Source organism: Linepithema humile, chromosome 1 (genome assembly GCF_040581485.1).
Source record: "Linepithema humile isolate Giens D197 chromosome 1, Lhum_UNIL_v1.0, whole genome shotgun sequence".
Lineage (NCBI taxonomy): Eukaryota > Metazoa > Arthropoda > Insecta > Hymenoptera > Formicidae > Linepithema > Linepithema humile.
In genome coordinates this window covers 44,128,510-44,150,128 of record NC_090128.1, presented here as the reverse complement: position 1 = coordinate 44,150,128, position 21,619 = coordinate 44,128,510, and the positions used below count along the sequence as shown (strand labels likewise).

Below are 21,619 nucleotides of genomic sequence, written 5' to 3'. Positions count from 1 at the left end.
AAGGTACATTTTAGTGATGGCAAACGAGCGATAAGAAGCAGTCCCCATTTCTCTACGGAAAAGGACAAATTGAGTTATTATGGGCGGCACCGGCGGCGACCTTTTTAAATAGGAATTAGTCGGCCGCTTCTTCAACTTCGGCAAATACGCCGAAGCAACTTGAAGAAGCAATATCCGGTCTCGCTTGGACCGTGTTCAGCCGGAAACTATACGGCGCGTCCCCAAGTTTCGTATCAGCCACTCGCGGTGCACTTTTCCACTGTGAGATCCGCTTACAGCCGGGCGACGTTGCATTTGCGCATCTGAAAATTCTCCTTCCAATCTCAACGACCGTTTTAATGCTGCAGTCGAAGTCGTGATTTTGAAGAGATGCAATAAGCCACAATAATAATACATTCTTTGAATAAATTGTATGCCGCATGGCAAACAGTATCCTATATTGATGTTTTCTTTTTCAATTCTTAACAGTATTTTTAATCAAAAAAAATTTTTGGTTAATGAAGATTATTATTGTTGTGTCTCAGTCTCTCGATAATCCGATCTAAGCGGAAGCGAGAAGTGATCGAGTTATCTAAACAAAAATATCGAGCCATTCGAAGAGTAGAGCGAGATCAAATAAGAGTGTTGAGTGTAAAAATAAAATTACGTACAGTAATCAATTTTGTTTTTAATTTCTCGATAATTTTACTCAAAGAGATTATCAGGGGTCGGATTATCACGGTCGTATTGCGACAACGGCGATGGCGCCTGGCTTTTGTATCGTATATTTGTATTGCAACGCTATGCGGACGCAACGACGGATATCTGTAGTGAAAATCTATGCATTGCGGCGTCAGACAGACGCATTTCTTCGCCTGCGATTCTCTCCTCTCTTGCGTTACATACCGCGTGTGCAATACCGACCTCGTGACCCGGTCACGTAACTAGAGCATGAGTAGATCGGAGCGAAGAATGCAAGCTTTCCTTGTTCAAACATGTCGACTTGGCGATGATGAGGAAAACGTTCCTCGCTGTCGTAAAATACGATCTTTGTTCTCATTTGCAAACTTTCCGTCTAGATACATGCGCTTTCGCTCCATTAACTGTGAGAATTTTTGAAAAATTTACGCGAAAATCTCGAGATCATAAAGAACGTTTAAAAAGAATATATAATATATATTTGTCATATATAATTTTGTTTTTTTTTTTTTTAACAAAAATGTCCTCTTTCTTTTTTCTCTCTGCAACGAAATTCTAAAGTAAATCCCGTTAAAATGTTCTTAAAATTTTCAAAACTTAAGAATATGATTTTGTCCCACTTAAATGTGTACTTGTTTTGTGAAACTTATGGAAGAAAATTACAACTTTATCTCTTTAAAGAACAAACGATGGGCATTCTGTTTTTTTTTTTTTAATATCGAGTACTTCTTTTTATCTAGAACAATCCATTTGTTTGACGTTAATCCAGCTTAATTAAGGATTTAGTGGGCTAAATTAAAGTTACCAAACACTCTTTCCATTATTCCATTTCCGATATTACTGATATTCTTTCCTGTTTCTTTTTTGTGTTCTATCTTGTTTTTCGTGCAATTCAATCCTCAATCTGAATGTCGCGAATGCTCGGCGAAAAGCAGTGAAGAGAGGGAGATTGTCGGAAAAGCGTGAAATGTCACATAGTGACACAGCATGAAGTGCATCGACAAGTGCGCTGCGTTATTGACACCTGTGTAGCAGCTTTCTTGGAGCAACATCTCGCGGCAACGACGCTGCTTAAATTTCAATCCGGCTCTTAGGCGATTGCCGCGAGTGCATCGGAAATAGAGTGCACACGACATCGTCTCGACGAGTAGTAGTACGGTGTTATTGCGATGACAACTGAGAACCGGTACCATATATGAAGAGTCCTCGACGCATCAGTCCGATCGAATGGAAATCCGATACCTACATTTGACAATTTGCTGAAGATAACTGACAAGATTGAGAAACATAATTAGACGTAGTAAGAATGGGAAAATTGGGTTATTGCGTGTTTACTATTTTTTTCAGATATGTTATATGCTAAAATTATAGGCAATAGTATAAATAAAAATCTTTTTTTATATTAATGGAAACTTAATTTTTTATTTTTTTTTATTATTAATATTTATAATGAAAAGTTTGCACAGATTACAAAGTACACAGGTTTTGTAATTAATGGAAAAATTTTTATTGATTAAAATGATTAATTGTTCTGCTTTCTCTTTTTTTTTTTTACTTTTTTACATTTATAAAATTTATTATGGCACGTAAATAATTTTTTCATCGAAACAAAATGTTACTTTTGTATTTATTTACAGGAATTATAAATAAGTGCTTTAAAAAATAAAATATGTACTTACTCCTTTGCATATTTATAAAACTGTATAAATATTAATTATTAATAAATTTGATAGGAGCGTAAAGAGCCAACAGCCAGATATTCGTGCGAAGGTTATCGTGTATTAATTTATAACCATTGAACAATACATTAAAGAACAAACGTTTCAGCCTGTCATCAGGCCTTTATCAATGTTATTACAAAATTCAATAAATACGCAACGCAAAAATTAAATACAAAAAACGAAGTAAATTGACATAATTAACTGAAGAGTAGTTAAAACCACGTTAAAACTGTAATAAAAAAGAGCCAAATGAGAAAATTCCCGTTACAAATTGAGCGCAAACAGAAAAAAAGAAACAATTTTTACATACTTGTGTTAAACATAGTAGAAAGCTCATCCACACAAGATGGAACGAGGTAGGAGAAAAAACTTAGAACCATATAATGTGATGGTTGAAACCTCAATGTACGTGATAGAATAACGATAAATTCAAGCGATGAAAGATTAGTGAGAGGACGGTGGAGAAGGGGGACGGAAAGAAAAAGGAGTATGGAGGGGAGGGTATAAGTACCTAGGAGGGGAAGACAGGAATTAATATATGAAAAGAAAAACGATACAATTATAACGGGGGAAACAAATTAATAATGGGGAGATAAGAGTCCGGTAACCGTTCTGTGTCATTTTGATTGTTCAAGCCTGCACGTTGTCTTTTTATGAACACCATTTTGGATATCAATCTCTTTCCATAAGAAGGTTCTCCGTCCAGAATTCTCACATTGTCCCAGTCAAAATCGTGAGAAAAATCCAATTTATGTTTGGATATAACAGAGGAGGAACAGCTCTTTTTTATGTCATTCTTGTGTTCTTTAATTCTAGTATTAAGCTGTCTTTTTGTCTGACCCACGTAAGTTTTCTCACAATCTCGACATGATATCATGTAAACAACCTGACAATGTGAAAATTTATTTAAACTGTCTTTGCCTGTCCGTATGAATTGTGTTAGATTGTTAGGAATTGAACATGATAATTTTAAATTGAAGCTTCTGGCTATGGAGTTAAAATCTTTATAAACCGAAGGAATGTAAGAAATAGTAAAAAGTTTGGACCGTAACGATGTATACTACAACAAATCAAACGGTGAACTTGGCTTTGGCTACAGCTCGGATACCAATAACTTTCATGTTGACATTAAATCTGACTCCTTTCAAGAGGCTTCTCATATCGACAACTTTAACGAAAAATGGTTTATTAATCTAACTTCTGTTGAATTTCCTAAAGAAGTCAAACTTCTGTTACAACTGGGTGACAGATTTGGAATGCCTATCACTCCTGCCAATAAAGACAACACCTCCACAATCTTGATTAAGAGCATAAAAAAAAGCTAGACGAGTTTGATGAGGAGACTTCTTCTGCGATCAGAAACAAATGCATCCAAGTAATGGAGAGATTTTATAAAAAGGAACCTGTCTATGATGCTAATGACAAAAAATTAATCTCTTGGTGGTCTTTTACCAAACGCTTCTTGAGATCTAACTCTAACATCATCATCACCAGAGCAGACAAAGGAAATACCACTGTGGCCCTCGACAAGAATCAATATATCATAGATTTAGAAATAATGTTCGGTGATTCAGATACATACTCTCTACACAGCAAAGATCCTTGCAAAATCTTAACACGCAATTTGCGGGAATTATTAATGAGGTGGAAGAGAAACAATTTTATTGAGGACAATATTTATAGACTCTTAATGACAAGTGATGGCGTCCTTCCTAGAGCCTATGGATTACCAAAAATCCACAAACCTGGTTTCCCACTTAGAATTATAGTTTCTTCCATCAATAGCCCTTTATACGCTCTTTCGGTTTATTTTCATAAAATTATTCAAAAAAGTTTACCCCTTCCTGATAGCCACATTGAAAATAGTTTCGATTTTGTTGACAAATTGAAGGGATTTGTTATTGGGGACGATTTTCAAATTATTTCTCTAGATGTTGTATCCATGTTCACGAACATCCCCATAGAATTAGCTATTGACAGCATTTCTAACAGATGGGTTTCAATTTCCCCAAATACTTCCATCCCTCTTAATGAATTTCTGAAGGGCATCCGCTTGATACTGAGCTCCACTTTTTTTAATTTTAACAACAAAATTTACAAACAAACTTATGGCACCCCCATGGGCTCTCCTTTATCCCCATTGATTGCTGACTTAGTACTACAGGACCTTGAAATCAGTGCGTTAGATAGACTACCTTTTAGGTTACCTTTTTATTACCGTTATGTGGACAATATCATTTTAGCTGCACCTAACAATTCTATAAATTTTATCAGTGACGTTTTTAATTCCTACCATGAGAGACTAAAGTTTACTGTGGAAGTTGGTTTGGACAATCGTATTAATTTCCTCGATTTAACTCTGATTGTGAAAAATAACACTATCACATTTGACTGGTTTCAGAAACCTTCTTCTTCAGGTAGACTATTAAATTATCATTCCCACCATCCGATATCGCACAAAAAAGGGACCATTATAAGTTTAACGGACAGGATTTTTTTACTTTCTCATCCTGAATTTTATAACAAGAATTTTACAATTGCAATCAATATCCTACTTAATAACTGTTTTCCTATCAATTTTATTTTTTCGACTATACATAATAGGCTTAAGTTTTTAATTCATAAAAAATCTAGTGACATTAATTTAATTAGTAATTGTTCAAACAATATTTATGACAATAATGACTTCAAGACTTTTTTTACTATTCCTTACATTCCTTCGGTTTATAAAGATTTTAACTCCATAGCCAGAAGCTTCAATTTAAAATTATCATGTTCAATTCCTAACAATCTAACACAATTCATACGGACAGGCAAAGACAGTTTAAATAAATTTTCACATTGTCAGGTTGTTTACATGATATCATGTCGAGATTGTGAGAAAACTTACGTGGGTCAGACAAAAAGACAGCTTAATACTAGAATTAAAGAACACAAGAATGACATAAAAAAGAGCTGTTCCTCCTCTGTTATATCCAAACATAAATTGGATTTTTCTCACGATTTTGACTGGGACAATGTGAGAATTCTGGACGGAGAACCTTCTTATGGAAAGAGATTGATATCCAAAATGGTGTTCATAAAAAGACAACGTGCAGGCTTGAACAATCAAAATGACACAGAACGGTTACCGGACTCTTATCTCCCCATTATTAATTTGTTTCCCCCGTTATAATTGTATCGTTTTTCTTTTCATATATTAATTCCTGTCTTCCCCTCCTAGGTACTTATACCCTCCCCTCCATACTCCTTTTTCTTTCCGTCCCCCTTCTCCACCGTCCTCTCACTAATCTTTCATCGCTTGAATTTATCGTTATTCTATCACGTACATTGAGGTTTCAACCATCACATTATATGGTTCTAAGTTTTTTCTCCTACCTCGTTCCATCTTGTGTGGATGAGCTTTCTACTATGTTTAACACAAGTATGTAAAAATTGTTTCTTTTTTTCTGTTTGCGCTCAATTTGTAACGGGAATTTTCTCATTTGGCTCTTTTTTATTACAGTTTTAACGTGGTTTTAACTACTCTTCAGTTAATTATGTCAATTTACTTCGTTTTTTGTATTTAATTTTTGCGTTGCGTATTTATTGAATTTTGTAATAACATTGATAAAGGCCTGATGACAGGCTGAAACGTTTGTTCTTTAATGTATTGTTCAATGGTTATAAATTAATACACGATAACCTTCGCACGAATATCTGGCTGTTGGCTCTTTACGCTCCTATCAAATTTATTGATTTTAACAATTATCAGAGCCTGATACATCTATAATTATTAATTATTAATTTATATATTCTCGAGGAAATGCGAACGATCTTTTTTGACTTTTAATAAAGAAATACTATTGTGGGCTATATATATAAAAATGTGCTCGGCGATGTCGTGTGCATTAGAACAACATGAAAGGAATGGGTCTCATTGGTGAAGGATTGTACATTCCATCATTTTTAATGACGACGAACATACAGCTAATAGGATAGATGAAAGAAATACACGTGGATCGATACGACGTGATATGAGTAATGAAAATACTGCGCGGTACTCGTTGAAAAGAAACACTTCTGAAACTTTATACGTGACTTGTATAATATCCTGGGGATACTTTTTATCTTATTCTTTGTCTTTTTCTTTTGGTGTACTTTGTAATGTATCATCTTTAACGCGAGTTTTCTCACATCGAGTAATTTTAAATGTAATTGTTAAAAATGTTTAAAAACTAAATTATTTACTAGTTGCAAATTAATTTGCCACCGCATTGTTTGAAATTGTCGAATTGCAAAATAGTAATCATGAAATTGATACAAAACGTTTCTGTGTTTAATAAAATTCAATTAAATGTTCATTTCGAAGAATAGATCACTCAAAAAAATGATCTTGCAATAATAGCTAAAATTTTCTAGGTGTAAAAAATTAACTAAAACAGATAAATGATTAGCAACTGTTGTGATATTGCATATGTAATTACTTAATCAGTTTAGATGACAAAAACAGAATATATATCTGTATTGTTTGTGAACTTTAAAAAGAAAGTTTCTCTAAAGCGCCTAACCGATGTGAACTTGGCGCCCAATTTTATTTTAAAAAAAAATCACTAATCTAGTTCGTTTGTACTTCGTTTGTACCTGTTTGTACCGCTTCTTATTTCGTTTGTACCTCAAAGGGTAAAAAAATACAAGGGGGTGAAAAAATGGCCAGCGCCCGATTACAAGATTTTTAAATTTCGTTTATGCCATTCGAAAGAGAATCGTTTGTACCCGTTTGTACCTCTTTTGATTTTGTTTGTACCTCAAAGGGTTCGAAGATACAGCGTTTTTCAGTTTCAGCCTAACCCTTTTATAGGGAACTTAGCCATTTTACAAGATATCGAGAAACGACCAACGGCATTCGAAAGAGAATCGTTTGTATTCGTTTGTACCACTTTTGTTTTCGTTTGTACCTCAAAGGGTTCGAAGATACAGCATTTTATTAATTTCTAAGTATTTTCATCCTAAGTGGTATCAATAATTAAAATTATTCCACTATTATATTCATCTTTATTTATAGTATAACACAGTAACGTAATACAATATTTAAAGTAAACGATCAATATTCAAAATATTATTTTAAGTTAATTTTAAGTTGATTTCACACAAAGAAATTGATTACGTGTTATAAAAAATTTGAAACGCAGTTAACTTTAAGCGTGAAGGCACTAATAACCGCTTGTTTATGTTAAAACTGAAAAACGCTGTATCTCCGAACCCTTTGAGGTACAAATGAAAACAAAAGAGGTACAAACGGATACAAACGATTCTCTTTTAAATGCCGTTGGCCGTTTCTCGATATCTTGTAAAATGGCTAAGTTCCCTATAAAAGGGTTAGGCTGAAACTGAAGAACGCTGTATCTTCGAACCCTTTGAGGTACAAACGAAAACAAAAGTGGTACAAACGAATACAAACGATTCTCTTTCGAATGCCGTTGGTCGTTTCTCGATATCTTGTAAAATGGCTAAGTTCCCTATAGAAGGGTTAGGCTGAAACTGAAAAACGCTGTATCTTCGAACCCTTTGAGGTACAAACAAAATCAAAAGAGGTACAAACGGGTACAAACGATTCTCTTTCGAATGGCATAAACGAAATTTAAAAATCTTGTAATCGGGCGCTGGCCATTTTTTCACCCCCTTGTATTTTTTTACCCTTTGAGGTACAAACGAAATAAGAAGCGGTACAAACAGGTACAAACGAAGTACAAACGAACTAGATTAGTGATTTTTTTTTAAAATAAAGTTGGGCGCCAAGTTCACATCGGTAAGCGCCTATCTATATAAGATCAATCACGTGTTAGATCATGCAATGAATAACATTTAGCAATGGTACCTAAATTTTTCAGAAGCTATTGCTAGAACATTACTGCTATAAATTCTATATGTGACAAACAATGTTTTCACAGATACGAAAAATAGCGATACATTCTTGTTGCGATATCTAGAAATCTAACTACATCAGCGAAATATTTTTTTGAGTGATATTGAAATATGTGTTACATAGTATCAAAATCTAATAACCGAAATGATTATTGAATTACATCAATATTAACAATAGTGTACATTGATGATAGAATTGAATATTGTTAAATAATGTTTTAAAAATGTGTTTTATACAAATTTCATCGCATTTTGTCATCTTATATTTAAATAATTAGAATGTTATTTCGTGCACATGTATAATATAATTGCAGATTTACTTAATATGAATGCATATTTCAAAATTGTAGGACATTTTTTAATTATAAACTTTCTAATTAATTTTGCGTGAAATAGGAAAAATTGCGTGCTCAGGAAAAATATAATTTATGTGACTTGCTGCTGTAAGCAGTGAAAGAATTCAAAGAATCATTATGATTATTGGAGTGATTTCTATATTAGGATTATTACAGTACATTTCTATATTACATTATACTCAATTGTATATATAGAATTATTAATTCATCAAATTGTTCAGAATGAAATTTTCCCGATTGATAAATGAATACTTATCGCGTGATCACATATTCACCTCAATGAAGAACAAAGGATGATTAATATTTTATAGAAGACAATTTGCAGATATTTCTTATTCAATGCGATTAATATTTCATTTCTTTCCACTCAATATTGCACACGTTAATGCATAATATCTTATGTATGCTATAATTGCGCACTTACTGTGTATTTCAGGGCGAGAGTGAAGTCTGGCGTGAAGATTTTGGATGCCTCATCTAGCAGCCCGGACTGGATCGTTGAGAGTGATGTTAACGCGAAAAACACAGCCGCTTCTTTCACGGCGCGACGCAAGGAAAAGGCATCACGTGCACCAAGCTCGTAAGTAGCATCACGTAGAAAGCATTCGAAGTAATCTCGTCATACAGCACGCACAATTTCCCCTTATTAAGTCGATGTATATACGTCGGCGAGCTTGGCAAAATTCTTGTTGAATTTTGTGGACTATTTATGAGGACGGTTAATGCAAGTAATTTAAATCTTGCGCTTCCCTCGTTAAGCTGAAAGTGCTACGAATTAAGTTTTGTTGCGCAAAAGTGTAAATTTTTCGGCGCGTTAAAAAGTGCAGATCCGTTAAATCTTACTCAAAATTGCATCAAATTAATTTCTCTTATGATCAATACAATTTTAGAATTATCGCTAATAACTTGTTTTGAAGCAAAAATGTTATTTTAACGGACTAACATTTTATAATATCGAAATTATTAATTTATCAATTTTAAGAATTTATAAAATGTTATTTTAATACTAACATTTTGTAATATCGAAATTATTAATTTATCAGTTTTAAGAATTTATAAACTACGCATTTACTCATCGAAAAATTATATTTTTTATCCTCGTTTCTTTTTTCATTTTCACAAGATTGAATGATTAATGAAAAACAAGCTGTATTTATTTACTTAAGTATATTTACTATGATTTAAAGAGTTTAGTAAAATAAATTTCAAATTACATTAACTTTAACGCAAACTCCCGATATATCGTATTTTTAAAGGAAATACAATATAAGTATATATATATATATATATATATAAAGGCATCAATGCTATCAAAGCGGACGCTGGTCCGCTGGTAGTGTCGTTTGATTCAAGGTATCTGCTTTCACAGTAGTCGCCTTGGGCGTGCAATGATGCTTCTTCTTTGAATTGTTCTTCCTTTTCTTCTTCTTTTTCTTCTCGTCATCCTTCGATCGAGTCACTCGATTGTGCGCTTTGTCGGTTTGTTCTGCAGTAAGGTACGGTTGGATGGCATCAACTTCGTAAGCGCCGATAAGGAAAGGAGCTTCGGCTGTTTTTTCAAATGACAATTTACTCGTGAGATCATTGGACGTCCAACCCAGACGATATTTCGGTCTGAATCTTTCTTTGAAGGACAATTGACTTTTTTCCCCGGCATCATCGATTGATCGGACGAATCGAGTTTTCAGTTTGTTCTCTTCCGACGATGATTTACTCTCGTCTAAAGCATCTCTGATCGCTCTGACAAATCGGTTCTTCGGTTTGTTCTTCTCTTCGGACGAATCACTTTCCGGGGAAGCATCCCCCCCAACTGCGCGGATAAATCGCAAGTTGTTTGGCTTGTTCTTTTCTTCAGACGATCCGCTTTCCACACTAACCTTGACCCCTCTGCTAAGTCGATTCTTCGGTTTATTCTCCTCTTTGGATGAGCTTTTGGAAGTATCCCCCACTGCACGAATAAATCGATTCTTCGGATCGTTCTTCTCCTCGGACGTCTTGCTTTCCGATGTATCCCCAATCGTCCTAATAAGTCGATTCTTCGGATCGTTCTTCTCTTCGGACGTCTTGCTTTCCGATGTATTATCGTCTTTTATCTCTCTTTTTCCTCGCTTCTTCTTGTCCTCTTCCGAGGATGAGGAAGAAGACGAAGATGAATCGTCATCATCGTTATCATCATCGTCGTCGTCGTCGTCGTCATCACAATTGTTGTCATCATCGTCATCGTCGTCGTCATTCTTCTTCGATTTCCCTTGATGCTTTTTACTCTTCTTACGATCATCATCGTCGTCGTCGTCATCGTCGTCATCATTTTTTTTCGATTTTCTGCGCTGTTTCTTGCTTTTTTTATTATCGTTGTCATCGTCGTCGTCATCGGAAGAACTGCTGCTGCTGCTGCTACTGTCGTCATTGTTATTATCATTATCATCATCATCATCATCATCATCATCATTATTGTCCTTCCTCTTTCGCTTTGCTGCCCGCCTCACGCGCTGAGATTGGTGTATCTCCTCCTCGGAGATCTCCGCCAGAGATTTCCATTTGTCATCGACGTACACCTCCTTTTTTGTTCGTTCATCTTCTTCTATCTTTCTCTTTGTATCTTTTTCTTTGCTGTACGATAAACTGTCGCTGTTCTTTTCGCCCACGACACCTCCGTCGTCGATAAACGGTCCCGTCGTCGGTACAATCAACACATCATTCCGCTCTTGAGCATCTTCTTGCGTGGGATACGCTTGGGTGACACGCGTACTTGCGAGCAACGCGAGCGTAATCCCGAGGAAAAATAGCGCGCTGCGATGCATAACTGATCTCGCAACTCGAAAAGGCGATCGGCACTCCCGACAGTGGGCGGGATGGTCGCCTTAAATACCGTCGTCGCTGATAAAGAGAAAAAAACGGGGCAAAAGCGCTGCAGCTGACATAGCAACATCGATGCGCGCTGAGATCGGTGGAAGGGCGGGGACGGGAGAGAGTGGAGAGGAAAGACGGAAAAATGCGGATGGGCGTGATTCTCGTTATCATTGTTAACCCGCCGCCGATGGTCCGCTTTGATTCCGCGTCGACTTCGACGCCGGCTCCGCCGGGCGCTTCCGCAAAATCGACGATTTACTCGACGCCTCGGTCGTAGATCATCGATCGCGAGCCGGGAGTAACGCCAGCCCGGCACGCACGCAACATAGATCGATAGCGGCGATAAGAAGGGTTGACTTCGGGAGTACCGCTTATCGAGATTCTACACGACGCGCGCCACCAACGAACGACGACGGTCGTCGCAACGAGATCAAGCCGATGCATGTGATACTGCTACTCCTCGTAACTAGGCAGGTAACTTGAGGCTGCGGAATAATTACTTTTGAAATAACGTCGCTCCCTTCGCCGCGATGAGATAAGAATCTCGATAAGTTGTAATAAGCGACTAACCCACCCCCGCACAGCTGTCCTTTTCTCTTCTACGTTGTGGAAATAAGAAAATATTGCTTAAAAGTAAAAGCTATTAATAAGTTTTCGCATTCTGCAAATTAAACTAACATCGTCACTCGTCACATCGGCAGGATTTTAACTTTTTTTCCGTGGAAAAGAGTCAGCGCCGATGAACATGCGCTGACTCTTCACCGCTAGAAATAAGAATATCGAATAGACAGCAACAAAATTGAGTACATAGTTTGTATCGCATGACGTTTGTATCACGCCTGCCGAATAAGTTTGTGTAAGCATTGATTAATTTATAAATAGCTGGATATTTTTGCAACCAGATAAGAATCTCGATAAGACATAATTTATGATTTCCTTTTCAAATCGAATTCAAGCTAATATGAATATTATTTACGAGTTATAAATAAGTATTCTACATATAATTATCGGATACGATCTTTTTACAATCGCCGTTTCATATTCGTCATGATAAGAGCATTGGCACCTACAGCAATGCACAGAAGTTTCGTCTTTCTGCTGTCGTTATATTCATTTTTTTTTTTTATATTGAGTTGTGTAATAAGTCACATGGAATTTTCCGATAAATAATGTTATTCATTCTTACATAGCACGCTTAAGAAATCGTAACACGAACAAAACTTGATTACAACTACAACAAACGAGTGTTTAATCAAACAGCGCTTCATTTGATAAAAAACATAAACATTTATTGGAAAAATCCGAAATTGTTCTTTAGAATGCGAGTATAAGTGATCTTCTAAACTTTTAGATAAAAATAAAACGTCCTCGTCACAAATAATGCATTTCACGCCAATAAGTTGAAATATTTAAAATATATTCTTGACAATCCACACAAACATCGATATTTTTCTTCGAGATTAAAAATCTTTTAGTAACATAGATATTGCGTCCGTTTCAAGTGATGAAACGCGTTCTGACGAATTAATTGTGTTGTGTGTTTCTTGCGTATTTTTCAATTTGTCCAAATGTGTCTTTTTTTATATGAAAATCCAGATGAATGTTAACAGAAAGAGATAAGTTGTTGTTACAAATACTACCACCTCAAAATCATTTCTTTGTATCCAATATTTCTTTGGCCAACTGTACAGTATATGATTCTCTCGTCGTTTTTCAGAATGCAAACTCAAATGATTTTCTAGAGATTCGGATGTAGATAGAATATTTGCATCACAAATAATACATTGAATATAACTTATGAAATACCCATCCATGGCCATATTAGTTTTCTCTCTTTTTCATATTTCCAAATTTTTGTATGCTGTATTGCTATATGTATTTTGAAGGGTTCAACTTTTATGTGATTATATTTAACTTGCACTGTGCTTCAAAATTCGGCAGTTTTACATAATATTGCCATATATGCTTTTTAGTTACAATATTTAGTGACATTGTGTCCGTTTGAAGTGACTGGACGTGTGTAACTGAATAGTATAAAAGAGGACGGAAGAAGACGCATAATTTTCCATTTGAATATAAATATTGATACGTCCACCAACCTGGCTAACAATTATCGAAACACGCGACACATCTCATGCCAAGTATGTATAATAATAACATCTCATCAAAAGTAATATATTATCTATATCAAATAAAATAATGTAAAGTGTAGAATAATTCAAAAATAATTAATTAAACCGCATTTTGAGCCAGCATTTATGTTAAAGCAGTAGAATTGCGTCATTGACAGAGTCCAGAAAGGATTTAAACAAAGAATTTGAAATATCAAGATTAAAAAAAAGACACTGAATATTTTCTATTAAATTAAAAAAAAACTGCACTAACCGCAAACCGTATAAATTATGTGTAAAAATTAACGAAACTGTTTAAGCAAAAAAACGTACGTCGTTTGGTTTTTCTTTAAAATGAAATACACTGTTAACTTTCTTAAGATATAAACTGTCAAAGTATGTAACTTTCGCAGTAACAATCGTTTGATAGGACAAAGTAACGCGCGTCGAGATAGACAATCAGAATTGTAGAAAAATGACAACAACGAAAATTCACATGTTTTTTTACAGAGTAGAAACACGATGCGCGTGTCTCATGTTGAGCGCGTGTACCTATAATGTTACGTAACAACGTTACTACGATCGGCTAATCAGCTGACCAGTAATAGTATCGCTCTATGTAGGTCACTAAACACCTGGCTACATCGCCGATCGACTTCGACTAAATTACGATCACTTGAGATGTAATTGATACGGCTTGATATGTCGATATTTTCGAACATCGCGAAAAGCAAGCTTTATTTGAAAACTGAGATTGTTTGCGACAAGTCTGGAATTATTTATCTCGGGTGATTTGCAAGATAACATCATTTAATTATGAAAATTACCCCTTTCGAGAGGGTAGCATAAAAACGCGAAACAGCTATTAACCAGCGCGCCGAATTTATGGATTAGGGTGACGTGTACCTTTTTGCCGCGTATAATTTGGCGTGAGACTATGTTACGTAGAAAAAAAGTCTTGTTGGCACTTAATAATGGTTAACTATATTCGATAAATTTGCAGATCCTGAGGAGCGTAATCACATTTACATAACTATGAATATTTAATTACGGTTTAATTTACAATTCCCGCGGAAATTGTTCATTTTTACGGCAATTTTAATGCGACGTCGTCCGCTGATCGTCGTGAAATATGAATGAGCCGTGTGGGATCGCGTGTAACCGAACAGAAAAAGTAAAGATGTTTTAAAGAAATGCTTTTAGCGTGCATTGAGATAAATACCCTCGCACGGCGAGGGACATCGTCGAGTTCTCACAACTATGTACATTTTTCTGTTTGCCGCTTAACAGCCAGCTAACAAGTAGGAGTGTTCATTCCTTTTAATTCCGGCGCTCGTTCTCGCGAATCTCCTCGCGAGGAAATGGCATCAATCGTTTAAAGGTGTATTTAGACTCGCGCAAGCATGAGCGAGCGAATAAACGAACGTTTATCCGCGCTCATGGCGGAAACGTGTACACGCATATTTTTCTCGGCATCTTTGAACCGTCCGATGAATGAGATCTACATTCTACAGACCTTTGTTTGCATTCGTCATTTTGTCATAAGCTCAGTAATTATTTTTATATTGTTTTTCATAATCTCTGCTAAAATTTAATTGCGAAATTTTTATCAAAGATTTCTTTTTGTACAAAAAAAAAAAGAAAGAAAGAAACTTCTTCTCTTTTCTTTTGAAAAATAAAGCTCGTGTCTCTTGCAGACGCGCGAATAATGCAGATATTTCACAGTCTTTTGCTTCTCGTTTCAGGTCCGCGGAGGAAATAATGACGATGTTGCTGGAGGCCAGTGAAGAGGGCATGGGCGGAAGCTGGGATGGCGGCAGGATTGTGTGGACCGTACATTATGCGCTTGAGGGCGAGATGGAGAACGGTTCGCAGTTGACGGGCGTCGATCAGTTGCAGGAGCGAACGCAGTTTCGCCAGCTGCAGCACCATCATCATCATCATGTCGAGAAGCGAAAGCTGCAGGCGCGACTCGAGATACAGAAGGATGATATACAGGCAGTGCTTCCGATCTCGAAGGTAATACATGATTCCTGCAGCGATATAAATGTTAATTCTGCTCAGTGATGTACGTTATCTTAAAATGAAGCCGTCTTTCTTTCTTTTATCGCCAATGTTACATAAAAATCTAAACAGAATTAGATTTTCGAATAGATTTTCGAATAAATTTTTAAGTTTATATCGTATTTAGAATGTCAATGTATAGCTTACGCGCGGGTCTATACATTAAATAGTAATTTTCTAATTAAAGAATAATCTAAAGATTATTTTTTCTTTAGCGGTTGAAAATTAAAGCTATCTACAATATAAGTTTCGGAGATCATAATACATGCTTTTATCGCGCCATTTATTCGGGAAAGAAAATTTAAAAAATCTCTCATACGATTTTTCATCGGACCTTTCCTATCACACGCGAATAATTGTGACGCAAAAAGCTCGTTTATTCGGACATATACTGCAAGAAGAATATCCGAATGTTTCTACGCTTCTGACGTCATAATCTACACCTTGACTGCAGCGGCGGATCAGGAACTTTAAGACGTTACAGGAAAAGTAGTTGAAGGATTTTTGAGACTTTGGTCAGATTTCAGCTTTCCTCTTTCGGTTATGGTTATTTTCATCGCGATGCTTTTCGTTCCCGTCGCGCTTCGTCGGTGAAAATCCCTCGGAAAAGAGCTAACTCGAACGCGACGAGCGCGATCAATACAGTCGTATATCGATCACCTCGCCGCACGAGAATCTGTTTCCACTCGGTCGGCCAATCTACGGTCTTCGCGAGCATCGAGACGCCGAGAGAGAAAGAGAAAGAGAAAGGAAAGGAGACGTGGATGAGAAAAAGGAAAAAGCGCCAGAAGGAGAGAGGACCGACAAAGGATAATGCTTTTCCCTCTTTGGCTCCCAGGGCGAACAAGCTCTCTGACGCGCTTTTCCCTTCAGCTTTACCGCGCCCGCACGTTCACCATAACGGCGATATTTCTAGCCGTGGCCAAAATTCCGTCGATACCGCGTAGCCGATCGCCCGAGCTGCGTACTCCCATTTCGATAACGGCAGTGACGCAGCTGCCGTAACAACGGATTGTAATGAAATTTTCGATTACTGCACACCGAGTGGTCTCGACGCATCCCCTCCCCTCCCCCCCCCCCTCCCCCGACGGTACCAATCACGTGAAGCGTGTAAAGCGTGACATATTAATTTCTCTTCAGATTTTAATTGCCCAGAGAAACATTTCCATTGAAAATTACGGAACCGCGAAGGGTGGATAACAAAGTTCGATCGTTAAATATAATTTCTTTTATTGGCAAATGATATTCTTTCAACGAATTTGAAATGTTTTCGGTGCCGTCGATGAGTTATATCTTAAAATTTGATTTCTCGAGGTTGTGATGGATAACGCAGGGATCGAGAACGTCGAGAAAAGATATCGCGCGGGGTCTCGTTTAATTAAAAACTTTACTCGTAGTTTCGCGCGCGGAAGGAGCGGCAATTAGAGTAAGGATAATCAAGAAGCGCACGCCGAGTTTCCGACAACTTCCCGCGAGCGCGCGCGGCGCCTTCAAAGGGATATGTAAACGAATTAATTATCTAATTTATCAATTAGCGACCTCCGACACGCGCGCTTGTTTTCTTCGCTGAAATTTATCAACGTAATAGCCCGTGCATTGTTCATATTTCACGTAACGTAAATGTAAAATCCCTACCTTTCCACATCCCCTCCCCGTCTGTCCCTTCCGTTCGGCGAAATATCGCAAATTATACGTTGAGAATATTTTCTGCCTTCCTTCGGAACAGACTCGGAAAATAATTTCGCAATCTCGGAAGCGTCTGCGTGGGAAGCGACTGCATGCTTCATTCATACATATATCAAAAAATAATTTTACGATCTCGGAAGTGGCGGATTGTACGCTCGATTCATGCATCAAGAATTCAGCATTGTATATTCAAATTGCAGTGTTAAAATAATCTTGCAGCGACTTAATCTGTTGAAATAATAAGAAGAATGAGGGGTTCAGAAAGCGATTTAATATCTGAAAATAAAACTGATTTATAACATTATAACGACTTGTGACTCACACGACTCGTAACAAGATAAAGTGGTTTAAAGTGCTGCAGCTAGATATTAGCACCAAAATGTATTCGCAAAATTTAGTATCAATTAATATTAACGTTATTTAAATTATTGTAGCTTTGTTTAATCTGACTTATTTATGCATTTCCCTGTACAGAACAAATTAATTGCACTGCAACAGCGTGCGCAATTGTTTCCTCGCGTAAATACTCGCGCGAATCGCGGCGCACTGCAAGAATATATTTGATGAAAGAAAGGGAAGAAACTATATATCCACCAATTTCACCATTCTAAGAACCTACTCATCCGTGCCAGCGATACAGTAATCGGCTGGTTCATACACTAGGCGCCAGGAGAGGTATATAGCAACTGCGTACGGCATCAGAGATTTAAATTCCCTCGTTGCAATATCCGAGTCGTTTGATGTTCCTTCCAAAGGCCGGCAGTCTGTACGGACGGAAGCCAGCTTGAAAATGGCTTACTGAACCGACCAACCGACCAACCCTTGCCAACCCTTTGCGAAAGCTCTCCCCATTGACGAACTAGTGGAAAGTACACGAGCGCGCGTTGCGTGTATGTGAGCGTAAACGCTGAAAGTAATTTTCGCGTGTATACGTGTAACATCGCGGTGAGCGTGTCTTCAGCAAAGTAGCCACATGTCAGACGAGACTACGCAAATCTGTAGTTTCACGTGTATGAGCTGCTTTTGGGCTCTTTGCTATTTTACAGTGTTAAAACATCAGACAGTCGTTTCGAAAAAGGCATCGCTTCGCAAAAAAGGGACTTTCAATGTGATAAAAAACTTTTAATGCTCCATTAGAGAAGATGATCGTTGGCCTGTGCGGAAAGGATTTTGAGTTATGACCAAAGCTTTCTTCGGCAGCTTCGAAGTTCCGGTTTTTGCGAAGTGAGTCAAAAACTCATGCTCCTTCCGTTCTAGACAGAGAAATAAAAAGTCGTTGAAACAGAATGTAGTCTTCTTCCGTCTCTATCTTTTTCTCTTTTCTGTAAAATAATGGAAAAACGATTACGGCAATTAATTTCGAATTGTATACAGAAAAACGGAGTTTTAACAAAAATTGATTCTTTCTTAGACTTCACACCTCGCTTTATTTTTACTTTAGGCGCATTTATATACCTTGGGTAATAAATTCAATATTTTTCGGAATATTCTATTGTATATTTTTTTTCTATCCGATTCATATTTCTTGAGTGTTGTATTTTCACATTTTTCAATATCGCTTACCGCGTCTTTTGTTTTGCGGCGGCAAAAGGGAGACGAAACTGAAAACAGAATGGATAACAGTTATGAATAATGGATAATGGCTCTATCAATGAAAGTTATAGAGATGCATATATTGAAATATATGCAAATTTCCATGATATACTATTAAAAATTGGAATTGGAGTTTGAGATATGAGTTTGCCTCTAACGCGAGAAAATGTTTTGTACTTCACTTCAGAACTGGGAGGTGATGAATACGGCGGTGCTGACGGGACGTCAGGTATCGCAAGGGATGAAGGTTTTCATCGTGAGTCAAGCCGGCACGGTAGCCGATGTCACGCTGCAGTCGTCCTGTCATTCCGAAGACGAGAGTGTTCTCAAGGTAATTGTCCTCTGAATTTTCAGACCTTCAGCGCTTATCGAGACTCTTCGGGCTCAATGGGAGAAATCTCAGTATTATACGCCGCTATAGAAATCGCCGGCTTTCTTTTATCTTCATGTCTCGCGTAAAAACTTTTAGAATTTTATATATATTCTATACCGGATGCGATATACCTTATTTAATATAACTTTACGCATGGATAATTATGACAAGAATGCAAAGCATGAGGAATTATAAATTTTAAAGTGCGAGTTGTGATTCGTAATATCTATTTACAAAGTCGTATTTTCCAATATTTTCTCTACGAACGTTTCTTTAATTGGAACTACATTCTCGTCAGCCGTTAAATGTGCACGCTACAACGACGCGTCAATAAAATATGTGCCTCCATTTAGAGAAATGTTGAAAAAGCGCAAAAAAGTTTGGATTGGAAAAAAATATATGATGCACGAGTTTTCAAGCCATTAAACGCCAATCGTATAATCCAGTGCTCGGAATTAGTCTGAACATTTCAGCCGATTTCCGTGGTATACGCCTCCTTTCCTCTCCTTACCGCGCGCGCCGCAGCCGCTAGGGCCAGCGCCGCCGAGCGTTAGGAGCGACACTATCTGATTAGGTTCTATGAGTAGATTCTTCTCCCTATTTATTAAAATTTAAAAAAATTTATTAAAATTTATTAAAAATAAATTTTTTTTTAAATTTATTAAGTGGAAATATTTCAATAGATTTCTACGTCACCCATGAGGTACTAATACTAACACGTTTTTCAAAAAGTGGTTTTTATCTACATTATTGCATCAATTGTTCATTCTCATAAAAGGCTAAGAAAATCTAATTAAGAAAATCTCTTTTACATATATATTTTTTTTTAAATTAAGAATTTATTTTTATCTTTAGTGGAATAGGTCTACGGGGGAAACCATTTAAAAAAAAACGCGTCAGCATTAGTATCTCATGGGTGACGTGGAAATCTATTGAAATATTTCCACTTAATAAATTTAAAAATAAAAAATTTATTTTTAATAAATTTTAATACATTTTTTAAAATTTTAATAAATAGGGAAAAGAACCCACTCATAATCAGATAGTGTCGCTCCTAACGCTCGGCGGCGCTGGCCCTAGCGGCTGCGGCGCGCGCGGTAAGGAGAGGAAAGGAGGCGTATACCACGGAAATCGGCTGAAATGTTCAGACTAATTCCGAGCACTGGTATAATCGACGGATTAATTGGCGCGTTTGAAGACTGCCAATATTGCATAAATTAAATTATAATCTAGAGTCGAGATTCATTTAATTATCTTACCGTTGTCGCTCGTAAATTCACAGGTATCGTCCTCGTGTAGTAGCGTATACGTGGACGGCTCGGAGATTAGAGGTTCCAGCAACGCGTCAGTTCTCGTTAAATACGGCACATACACCGGTCTGGCGAGATTTACCGTGTGGATGCCCGAGTTCCCGCTGGAAGTGAGCGTCGGTGACACTCGGTTGAGCCAGATAAAGGCCTGGAAGGTACCGGAAGAGCACGTAACGGGCGCCAAGAGCAAGCGTAGCCTGCTGAACATGACGAAAGCCGAGGAGCAAACGTCCGTCGCGAAGGAGACGTCATCGGAATCGCCGGTGACCGCGCGAGCGAAGAAGAGGAGCGCCGTTGAGCTCGAGGACTCGATAGACGACACCTCGATGGACGTGGACGACTCGGACGCCCTCCTCGAGGAGGACGAGCACGAGGAGCGATACCGAACGAACGGAAACGATCACGGATGGGACACGATCAACTCTATCGATCGTAATCTGTCGCCGGCGAATTGTAGGTTGCGCTTCCAGCAGACTCCCGTCGAGGTGCACGCGCGATTCCTGGCGACCGATCACGATTCGGGCAGAGTTTCGCACTTCGTCAATCGTCGCACTTGGCTACGCGTCACCGACCTCGTGGCCGGCATGCTGCGTGTCTCCGACCCCAGAATAGCCACGCTTCTCCAGGGTAGGCTGGTCCAGGGACGCGGAGTCGGTCGCACGGAGGTGCAGGTGCTTTCCCCGATCACCGGTCGGGTCATCGGCGCGAAGGAAATCAGGGTCGGTAATGATCGCGTGTCCGTGACGCGTCTGTCCGTCCGGGTGGTGTCCGGACTTCAGCTCAGCATCAGTCCCGACACGGCAATCGAGAATGGATACGTCGCCGAGACATCGGTTACGAGGAGACTGACTGCACAATATCAGGTATGAGTAAATTAGTGATTGTTCGTTCTTTTATGAAAATCTCAAAAATAAACATATTTTGAGAAGAGGAATGTCACAATTCGTTAAAATAAAATTTTGATCGCTGATAA

At 37.6% G+C, this 21,619-nt stretch overlaps 1 protein-coding gene and 1 long non-coding RNA gene across 3 annotated transcripts in view; both read left to right on the top strand.

Annotated features, from left to right (window-relative positions):
• dtn (transmembrane protein 132C dtn) overlaps positions 1–21,619 on the top strand; it is a 102,913-nt gene that overhangs the window by 71,682 nt on the left and 9,612 nt on the right. For both annotated transcript variants that reach the window (XM_012377281.2, XM_067347186.1), the window contains exons 3-6: positions 9,096–9,239; positions 15,366–15,639; positions 19,151–19,294; positions 20,619–21,509. In XM_012377281.2, the coding sequence (XP_012232704.2) occupies positions 9,096–9,239; positions 15,366–15,639; positions 19,151–19,294; positions 20,619–21,509 (1,453 nt within the window). The remainder of the gene's footprint in view (positions 1–9,095; positions 9,240–15,365; positions 15,640–19,150; positions 19,295–20,618; positions 21,510–21,619) is intronic.
• Positions 4,468–6,095, top strand: LOC136997040 (uncharacterized). Its single transcript, XR_010887851.1, has 2 exons — positions 4,468–5,823; positions 5,905–6,095. It is a non-coding gene; the product is annotated as an uncharacterized lncRNA (long non-coding RNA).